The sequence below is a fragment of the Pelophylax lessonae genome (assembly GCF_965119305.1).
Source record: "Pelophylax lessonae genome assembly, chromosome: 7".
NCBI lineage: Eukaryota > Metazoa > Chordata > Amphibia > Anura > Ranidae > Pelophylax > Pelophylax lessonae.
This window is the reverse complement of record NC_138774.1, coordinates 227,385,944-227,396,202: the sequence shown is the minus strand read 5'-3', so window position 1 is coordinate 227,396,202 and position 10,259 is coordinate 227,385,944. Positions and strand designations below refer to the sequence as shown.

The following is a 10,259-nucleotide window of genomic DNA, read 5'->3' as shown; positions in this document are numbered from 1 at the left end:
TAAAACATGAAGTGGCCTGGGCAGGAAGGGGGTAAAAGTGCCCGGTATTGAATCGGTTAACCACTTGCCTACTGGGCACTTTCACCCCCTTCCTGCCCATGCTAGTTTTCAGCTTTCAGCTCTGTCACATTTTGAATGACAATTCCACGGTCATGAAATGCTATACCCATATGAAATTTTTATCATTTTTTTTTCACATAAATAGAGCTTTCTTTTGGTGGTATTTAATCACTACTGTTTTTTTTTGGGGGGGGGGGTTTGCTAAACAAATAAAAAAACAAAACAAACATTTTGGGAAGAAAACATTTTTTTATAGTTTGTTACAAAATTTTGCAAGCAGGTAATTTTACTCCTTCACTGATGTGCGCTGGTGAGGCTGCACCAATGGGGACTGATAGGCTGCACTGATGAGGTGGCACTGATGGGCAGTGATAGGTGGCACTGATGGGCACTGATATGCAGCACTGAAGGGAACTGATAGGTGACACTGATGGGCACTGATAGCTGGCACTGATGGGCACTGATGGGCACTGATAGGCTGCCCTGATGAGCTGAACTGATGAGGTGGCACTGATGGGCACTGATAGGCAGCACTGATGGACACTGATAGATGGCACTGAATGGCACTTATGGGTGGCACTGATAGGCAGTACTGATAGGCAGCACTGAAGGGCACTTATGGGTGGCACTGATAGGCAGTACTGATAGGCAGCACTAATGGACACTGATTGGCAATACTGGTGGGTACTGTTGGGATTACACTGATAATCAGGACACTATTTAAAGGGTGCTAATACCCATACAAAAGCAATCATATGGTCCCATTGTGTTGCATCAGTAGTTACAAGGGAGCTGGCAATTTTCTTAAGCCTCTACCCCACAACCAGTGTTGCATTTTCAACAGGCACCATTGATGCACAGCTGTCATGCATAGTCTGCTGACATTATTTAAGCATTGATACTCACTTTGTGTTACCATTGCTTAGTCCTTTAAATTGTGTACATTGCTATAAACAGTTTGTAAACTACCTTGAGATATTCAATACAACTGTGGCTATTAAAATATTGTGTCCATTTCCCTTTTTACTCTACTTGGTACTATCGGTAACTAGTTTGGGGAACATTGTTGGTCTAACCATGTCTGAACCTAGGGTGTCAGAAGGGTTTAGGAGCTTGCAAGGTCAGGGCAGCACCAGAGAACAAGCATCATCCTTCGCCTCCTACGGGGGTAATGCTACAATAATATAGATGAATGGAAAATCTGTCTCTTCCCAATAATGGTTGCAGTTTTTCCAAAATTAGAACTGGATCATGTTAAGTCATTTGATGCCCTTCAGACCATTTAGATTACTTAGACAAGTCCTTACAAAGTGGATAGTTTAGATTTTGGCAGATGCTAGAAAGTTGAAGAACTATCATTAACATTTTCTCCCTTGCTCTGTTCCCCATGGGACTAAATATGCCGTACTTTGTCCCATGTTGCTAGGTGCTTGCTAACCCTAGCTATGGGGTCAGACTGGGCACCTCCTCTCGTTCCGTGGGTGTCCAACAACATAGCTAGGAAGAAGACAATTTTTTTTATAATGGCCACTAGACTCAGCTCTGAGAACTTTCCTGAGACTAAAAGCGGCAAGAGGAATGCAGAGAAATGGGAGGAGGACACGCCCCCCTCTCTCCATTACTCTTGCCACCGCGTGTCTCGGAAAAGTGCTTGGAGCAGAGAAAATGTTAGATATGTTGTTGGCTGGCCTTGGAGGGAGGGGTGCGCAGTCCAACCTTATAACTAGAGTTAGGAAGCACCTAGCAACATTGAAAAAAGCACTACATGTAATTTGCCCCATAGAGGACTGAACAGGGAAAAAAATTGATGATAGTTCTTCTTTAAAGTGTAACTAAATTCAATCACTATAACAAAATCTTTGCTTTAATGTGTTAATGTAATGTCGTAGGATGTTTACTTTCTTTTTAAATTAACAACTTCCTTTCAATTAATACCTGTTGATCCTGCCATGGAGGTTCTTTTTTCAGGCACATCCTTTTAGGAGGTGACAACTCTCCCTCAGTTGTGCTCTTGTGTTGTCACCCTATCACATGTGCCCTTGTTAGAGACTACGAGGAGCCTATATCCGCTCCAGTAAATCTGTGCAGAATAATGGTTAGCAACAGAGACACTGGTTAGTTGCAGATTAAAAAAAAAAAAATAAGGATGGAAAACAAGAGAAAATAATATTTTATTTGAAAAAAACATGACGATTAGTTATGATAAATTATGCTTTTGCAAATTAAATATTATCTATTTAGGGTTTACATTTACTTTAAGCCACCTGCCACTTAATAGGTGATATACTGTAACTGTGCTTGAATTCTGGGGGTCTACATAACTATTATAAGGGGCACATTCTCCCTGTTAGACTTTTTTTTATTTTACTGGTTTTAAAGGATGAAGAATAATAATCATAGAAAATCACCATTAAGAAAAATATGATCAGAATTAATCAAGGATGGACGAATGCCTGTCCCATTCATCTGACAATTTTTCTTTATTAATAGGTGCTATTGGATTGGTCTCATTTTCATTTCAGATATCTTGTAGGAATAATTATGGCCTTTTCCGTCGAGCCAGTTGATACCGTCAGAGATGGAGCTGTGAGGTCCCAGCAGGTAAAGCCCATTCAGGTTTGCATGGTGACAGTTATTGTACCACCATGCTCCTTTATACAGGCTGACACATTTGCCTGCGGTAACGTCGTTGTCCTTTGTGGAAAATGGCATGTTGGCATGAAAAAGCATGGAGTCACCTTAAAAAAAAATAACAAAAAAAAAAACAACAAAATAACATAAAGTAAAGGTGTGGTATCATTAGAAAAAAATGCAGACAGCTATAGTGGACAATGTACCAATTTCTTTGCTCAGCTATTGATTTTGAGAAGCACTTACTGGCAAAACTCTGAGTACTGCCTAAGCCCCTCCCCTAGGAGAACTGCTAAACTGACCGCATTAGACTTAATCCACTAATCTCTAAGGACCATTATTTATAACATGGACTTTTATTCATCCATGGGAGCCAATGAGCCACAAAAGTAACATTAAAAATATTGATTATTTCAGTGAATACATGCATTATAGATTAAATCGAGAAAAAAAAATTGAGATTTTTTTTTAGTTAAATATAAATAATGAATAGTATTAAAAACTACATGCAATGAGAAAGACCCTATCACCAATATAAACAGAAAAATCGAATATTTAAAATGCTTAAGTGTACTTTCTAGAAATTTTTAATCATTTGCAATGTGCATCTGAGCTTGCTAGAAAAAAAATGACAGTTCCGTTCCCTAGCATATCCCACTCTCTCCTTGCATGTCATAACCCTCTCCTCTTCTAGGAGTGTCTGATTACTGTCTTTGCTGGACCAGCTCCTCCACTCCTCCCCCCTACATAACCTTTTAGGTAGTTGGGAGACGAGCAAAGATGGATGATGTCTCCTTTATGCAGGAGGGTACACTTTTCCACAATTAAGTCACTTGCTGTAATTCATCAAGCTGCAATATCACTTATAGGAAATAAAGAATTTCATACGGGAGGTCTGTAATACCTGCCATAGGATTTGTTGAAGTAATTCATTAATGAGATATACAAAACCCTAACACCCAGCATAGCCCTGTCTGGCAGAAGAGCAGTAAAGTAACACTGACAAGTCTTGTCCCTTCTCTCCTCCAGCATGTAACTGGACAATGAAAGTAGAAGCAGCACATTGATTAGTTCATCTCTTTGTTGCTTTGCTCTCTCCTCCTATCAGCATGCTCCATGTTCACAAATTAAAACTACAACACAACTAATTAGCTCCTTATGCTGTTTCTTTCTCCCCAGTCTGAGCTCTGCTGTGCAGTGAATTTCAAGAGGCTGATACCAAGTCAAATTCAGGCACTTGCACTGCTTGCATTAAATAATGCTTTTTATTATGTACTGATGAATACAGAGCCGCAATAATGTGTGTCTTTTATATCTGCAGGGAGTTTGTCTAAAGTGAGCTAGGCAGCCATTGCCGGGGAAGGAATTTATTGACTGTTAATCTGTCACTGGCTCTAGGCTCGTGCTAACATTTTAGAGGTCCAAAAAGACCGCACTTGGACACCCAAAGCAACACATATTTCAAACAAAGTTGCGGGGCTGAATCCGGCCCAATAGGCCATGTCATGTCCCCCTTGCACCCAGTTTTTCAGCTCTGTTTTGCTACATCTGGCTCTCACCTTCTGCTTCCCGCTCCTTGCAGTCACCTGTAAACACGGAAGCCTTCTTTGTTTACAAGGGCAGCGTTTTCCTGAGTGGCTCACAGCTCTAATAGATCCCTGCAGGTACTCACAGCAGGGCACGGCAGGGATAGATCAACAGAATTTGATCTAACTGACAGAATAATCTACCTGTAAGGTGAAGCAGAGTCTGGTACTGAAGCCCCCTACAAAGAGAAGTACTAGAGCCGGCCCAGGTAGGAGAAGAGAGGGACATACTAAAACATTTAATGTGAAAATGGCTTAATGTAGCTTAATGTGTAATAAAGTGCCTAAACCATAATCAATTGCCCTGAAACTTTGCACAGACTAAGTTTTTAACTTTCCTAATATATCCTAGAAGTTTCATGTAGTTTGGTCTTCCAGGAGGCAAACAAGGGACATTAAGCTTGTTTTTTGGGGAGCTTAATGTGGCTTAACGTACAAAAAAGAGCTTAGATGTTAACCAATTTCCCCCAAACTTCACACAATAGAAGACTCTATTGATGCTAAGATAGTCTGAAAATTTTAGCTCATTTGGTAAATCACACCAAAAGTTATTCACATTAAGCTCTTTTTGTACAATACTAAAACGTTTAATGTCCTTAGCTTAATGTGAAAAGAGCTTAATGTACCAAAATGTGCCTAAACCTCAACCAATTGTCTTGAAACTTTGCACAGCCCAAGTTCTGCACTTCCCAAAGCTATCCTGGAGGTTTCATCGATTTTGGTATCCCACACGGAAAACTGGGGACATTAAGCTCTTTTTTTGGGAGCTTAATGTGGCTTGACGTACAAAAAAGAGCTTAGATGTGAACCAATTTCCCCCAAACTTGGCACAATAGAAGAGTTTATCAATTCCAACATATTCTGAAAATGTCAGATCAATTGGTAAATCACACCAAAAGTTATTCACATTAAGCTCTATTTTACAATCATAAAAACGAATGGCTTAATGTGAAAAGAGCTTAACGCACCAAAATGTGCCTAAACCTCAACCAATTGTCTTGAAACTTTACACAGCCCAAGTTTTGCACTTCCCTAAGCTATCCTGGAGGTTTCATCAATTTTGGTCTCCCACATGGAAAACTGGGGACATTAAGCTCTTTTTTTGGGGAGCTTAATGTGACTTAACGTACAAAAAAGAGCTTAGATGTGAACCAATTTCCCCCAAACTTGGCACAAAAGAAGAGCCTATCAATTCCAACACATTCTGAAAATTTCAGATCATTTGGTAAATCACACCAAAAGTTATTCACATTAAGCTCTTTTTGTAATATACTAAAACGTTTAATGTCCTTAGCTTAATGTGAAAAGAGCTTAACGCATCAAAATGTGCCTAAACCTCAACCAATTGTCTTGAAACTTTGCACAGCCTAAGTTTTGCACTTCCCTAAGCTATCCTGGAGGTTTCATCAATTTTGGTCTCCCACACGGAAAACTGGGGACATTAAGCTCTTTTTTTGGGGAGCTTAATGTGTCTTAATGTACAAAAAAGAGCTTAGATGTGAACAAATTTCCCCCAAACTTGGCACAAAAGAAGAGCCTATCAATTCCAACATATTCTGTAAATTTTAGATCATTTGGTAAATCACACCAAAAGTTATTCACATTAAGCTCTATTTTGCAATCATAAAAACGCATGGCTTAATGTGAAAAGAGCTTAACGTACCAAAATGTGCCTAAACCTCAACCAATTGTCTTGGAACTTTGCACAGCCCAAGTTCTGCACTTCCCTAAGCTATCCTGGAGGTTTCATCGATTTTGGTCTCCCACATGGAAAACTGGGGACATTAAGCTATTTTTTTTGAGGAGCTTAATGTGGCTTAACGTACAAAAAAGAGCTTAGATGTGAACCAATTTGCCCCAAACTTGGCACAATAGAAGAGTCTATCGTTTCCAACATATTCTGAAAATTTCAGGTCATTTGATGAATTACACCAAAAGTTATTCACATTAAGCTCTTTTTGTACAATACTAAAACGTTTAATGTCCTTAGCTTAATGTGAAAAGAGCTTAATGTACCAAAATGTGCCTAAACCTCAACCAATTGTCTTGAAACGTTGCACAGCCCAAGTTCTGCACTCCCCAAAGCTATCCTGGAGGTTTCATCGATTTTGGTCTCCCACACGGAAAACTGGGGACATTAAGCTCTTTTTTTTGGGAGCTTAATGTGGCTTAACGTACAAAAAAGAGCTTAGATGTGAACCAATTTCCCCCAAACTTGGCACAATAGAAGAGTCTATCTATTCCAACATATTCTGAAAATTTCAGATCATTTGGTAAATCACACCAAAAGTTATTCACATTAAGCTGTTTTTAGCAATCATAAAAACGAATGGCTTAATGTGAAAAGAGTTTAACGTACCAAAATGTGCCTAAACCTCAACCAATTGTCTTGAAACTTTGCACAGCCCAAGTTCTGCACTTCCATAAGCTATCCTGGAGGTTTCATCGATTTAGGTCTCCCACATGGAAAACTGGGGACATTAAGCTCTTTTTTTGGGAGCTTAATGTGGCTTAACGTACAAAAAAGAGCTTAGATGTGAACCAATTTCCCCCAAACTTGGCACTATAGAAGAGCCTATCAATTCCAACATATTCTGAAAATTTCATATCATTTGGTAAATCACACCAAAAGTTATTCACATTAAGCTCTTTTTGTACAATACTAAAACGTTTAATGTCCTTAGCTTTATGTGAAAAGAGCTTAATGTACCAAAATGTGCCTAAACCTCAACCAATTGTCTTGAAACTTTGCACAGCCCAAGTTCTGCACTTCCCTAAGCTATCCTGGAGGTTTCATCGATTTCGGTCTCCCACACGGAAAACTGGAGACATTAAGCTCTTTTTTTGGGAGCTTAATGTGGCTTAACGTACAAAAAAGAGCTTAAATGTGAACCAATTTCCCCCAAACTTGGCACAATAGAAGAGTTTATTAATTCCAACATATTCTGAAAATTTCAGATCATTTGGTAAATCACACCAAAAGTTATTCACATTAAGCTGTTTTTAGCAATCATAAAAACACGTGGCTTAATGTGAAAAGAGCTTAACGTACCAAAATGTGCCTAAACCTCAACCAATTGTCTTGAAACTTTGCACAGCCCAAGCTCTGCACTTCCCTAAGCTATCCTGGAGGTTTCATTGATTTTGGTCTCCCACATGGAAAACTGGGGACATTAAGCTCTTTTTTTTGAGGAGCTTAATGTGGCTTAACGTACAAAAAAGAGCTTAGATGTGAACCAATTTGCCCCAAACTTGGCACAATAGAAGAGTCTATCGTTTCCAACATATTCTGAAAATTTCAGGTCATTTGATAAATTACACCAAAAGTTATTCACATTAAGCTCTTTTTGTACAATACTAAAACGTTTAATGTCCTTAGCTTAATGTGAAAAGAGCTTAACGCACCAAAATGTGCCTAAACCTCAACCAATTGTCTTGAAACTTTGCACAGCTCAAGTTTTGCACTTCCCTAAGCTATCCTGGAGGTTTCATCAATTTTGGTCTCCCACACGGAAAACTGGGGACATTAAGCTTTTTTTGGGGAGCTTAATGTGGCTTAACGTACAAAAAAGAGCTTAGATGTGAACAAATTTCTCCCAAACTTGGCATAAAAGAAGAGCCTATCAATTCCAACATATTCAGAAAATTTCAGATCATTTGGTAAATCACACCAAAAGTTATTCACATTAAGCTCAATTTTGCAATCATAAAAACGCATGGCTTAATGTGAAAAGAGCTTAACGTACCAAAATGTGCCTAAACCTCAACCAATTGTCTTGAAACTTTGCACAGCCTAAGTTTTGCACTTCCCTAAGCTATCCTGGAGGTTTCATCAATTTTGGTCTCCCACACGGAAAACTGGGGACATTAAGCTCTTTTTTTGGGGAGCTTAATGTGTCTTAATGTACAAAAAAGAGCTTAGATGTGAACAAATTTCCCCCAAACTTGGCACAAAAGAAGAGCCTATCAATTCCAACATATTCTGTAAATTTTAGATCATTTGGTAAATCACACCAAAAGTTATTCACATTAAGCTCTATTTTGCAATCATAAAAACGCATGGCTTAATGTGAAAAGAGCTTAACGTACCAAAATGTGCCTAAACCTCAACCAATTGTCTTGGAACTTTGCACAGCCCAAGTTCTGCACTTCCCTAAGCTATCCTGGAGGTTTCATCGATTTTGGTCTCCCACATGGAAAACTGGGGACATTAAGCTCTTTTTTTTGAGGAGCTTAATGTGGCTTAACGTACAAAAAAGAGCTTAGATGTGAACCAATTTGCCCCAAACTTGGCACAATAGAAGAGTCTATCGTTTCCAACATATTCTGAAAATTTCAGGTCATTTGATGAATTACACCAAAAGTTATTCACATTAAGCTCTTTTTGTACAATACTAAAACGTTTAATGTCCTTAGCTTAATGTGAAAAGAGCTTAATGTACCAAAATGTGCCTAAACCTCAACCAATTGTCTTGAAACGTTGCACAGCCCAAGTTCTGCACTCCCCAAAGCTATCCTGGAGGTTTCATCGATTTTGGTCTCCCACACGGAAAACTGGGGACATTAAGCTCTTTTTTTTGGGAGCTTAATGTGGCTTAACGTACAAAAAAGAGCTTAGATGTGAACCAATTTCCCCCAAACTTGGCACAATAGAAGAGTCTATCTATTCCAACATATTCTGAAAATTTCAGATCATTTGGTAAATCACACCAAAAGTTATTCACATTAAGCTGTTTTTAGCAATCATAAAAACGAATGGCTTAATGTGAAAAGAGTTTAACGTACCAAAATGTGCCTAAACCTCAACCAATTGTCTTGAAACTTTGCACAGCCCAAGTTCTGCACTTCCATAAGCTATCCTGGAGGTTTCATCGATTTAGGTCTCCCACATGGAAAACTGGGGACATTAAGCTCTTTTTTTGGGAGCTTAATGTGGCTTAACGTACAAAAAAGAGCTTAGATGTGAACCAATTTCCCCCAAACTTGGCACTATAGAAGAGCCTATCAATTCCAACATATTCTGAAAATTTCATATCATTTGGTAAATCACACCAAAAGTTATTCACATTAAGCTCTTTTTGTACAATACTAAAACGTTTAATGTCCTTAGCTTTATGTGAAAAGAGCTTAATGTACCAAAATGTGCCTAAACCTCAACCAATTGTCTTGAAACTTTGCACAGCCCAAGTTCTGCACTTCCCTAAGCTATCCTGGAGGTTTCATCGATTTCGGTCTCCCACACGGAAAACTGGAGACATTAAGCTCTTTTTTTGGGAGCTTAATGTGGCTTAACGTACAAAAAAGAGCTTAAATGTGAACCAATTTCCCCCAAACTTGGCACAATAGAAGAGTTTATTAATTCCAACATATTCTGAAAATTTCAGATCATTTGGTAAATCACACCAAAAGTTATTCACATTAAGCTGTTTTTAGCAATCATAAAAACACGTGGCTTAATGTGAAAAAAGCTTAACGTACCAAAATGTGCCTAAACCTCAACCAATTGTCTTGAAACTTTGCACAGCCCAAGCTCTGCACTTCCCTAAGCTATCCTGGAGGTTTCATTGATTTTGGTCTCCCACATGGAAAACTGGGGACATTAAGCTCTTTTTTTTGAGGAGCTTAATGTGGCTTAACGTACAAAAAAGAGCTTAGATGTGAACCAATTTGCCCCAAACTTGGCATAAAAGAAGAGCCTATCAATTCCAACATATTCAGAAAATTTCAGATCATTTGGTAAATCACACCAAAAGTTATTCACATTAAGCTCAATTTTGCAATCATAAAAACGCATGGCTTAATGTGAAAAGAGCTTAACGTACCAAAATGTGCCTAAACCTCAACCAATTGTCTTGAAACTTTGCACAGCCTAAGTTTTGCACTTCCCTAAGCTATCCTGGAGGTTTCATCAATTTTGGTCTCCCACACGGAAAACTGGGGACATTAAGCTCTTTTTTTGGGGAGCTTAATGTGTCTTAATGT

At 38.7% G+C, this 10,259-nt stretch overlaps 1 protein-coding gene across 1 annotated transcript in view; it reads right to left on the bottom strand.

Moving 5' to 3' along the window:
• Positions 1-2,553: 2,553 nt before the first annotated feature.
• Positions 2,554-10,259, bottom strand: part of LOC309560599 (ficolin-2-like) — a gene marked incomplete at its 3' end in the record, with an annotated part of 566,275 nt that continues 558,569 nt past the window's right edge. Inside the window, exon 10 of the mRNA XM_082264227.1 lies at positions 2,554-2,798. Coding sequence (XP_082120353.1) covers positions 2,554-2,798 — 245 coding nt within the window. The remainder of the gene's footprint in view (positions 2,799-10,259) is intronic.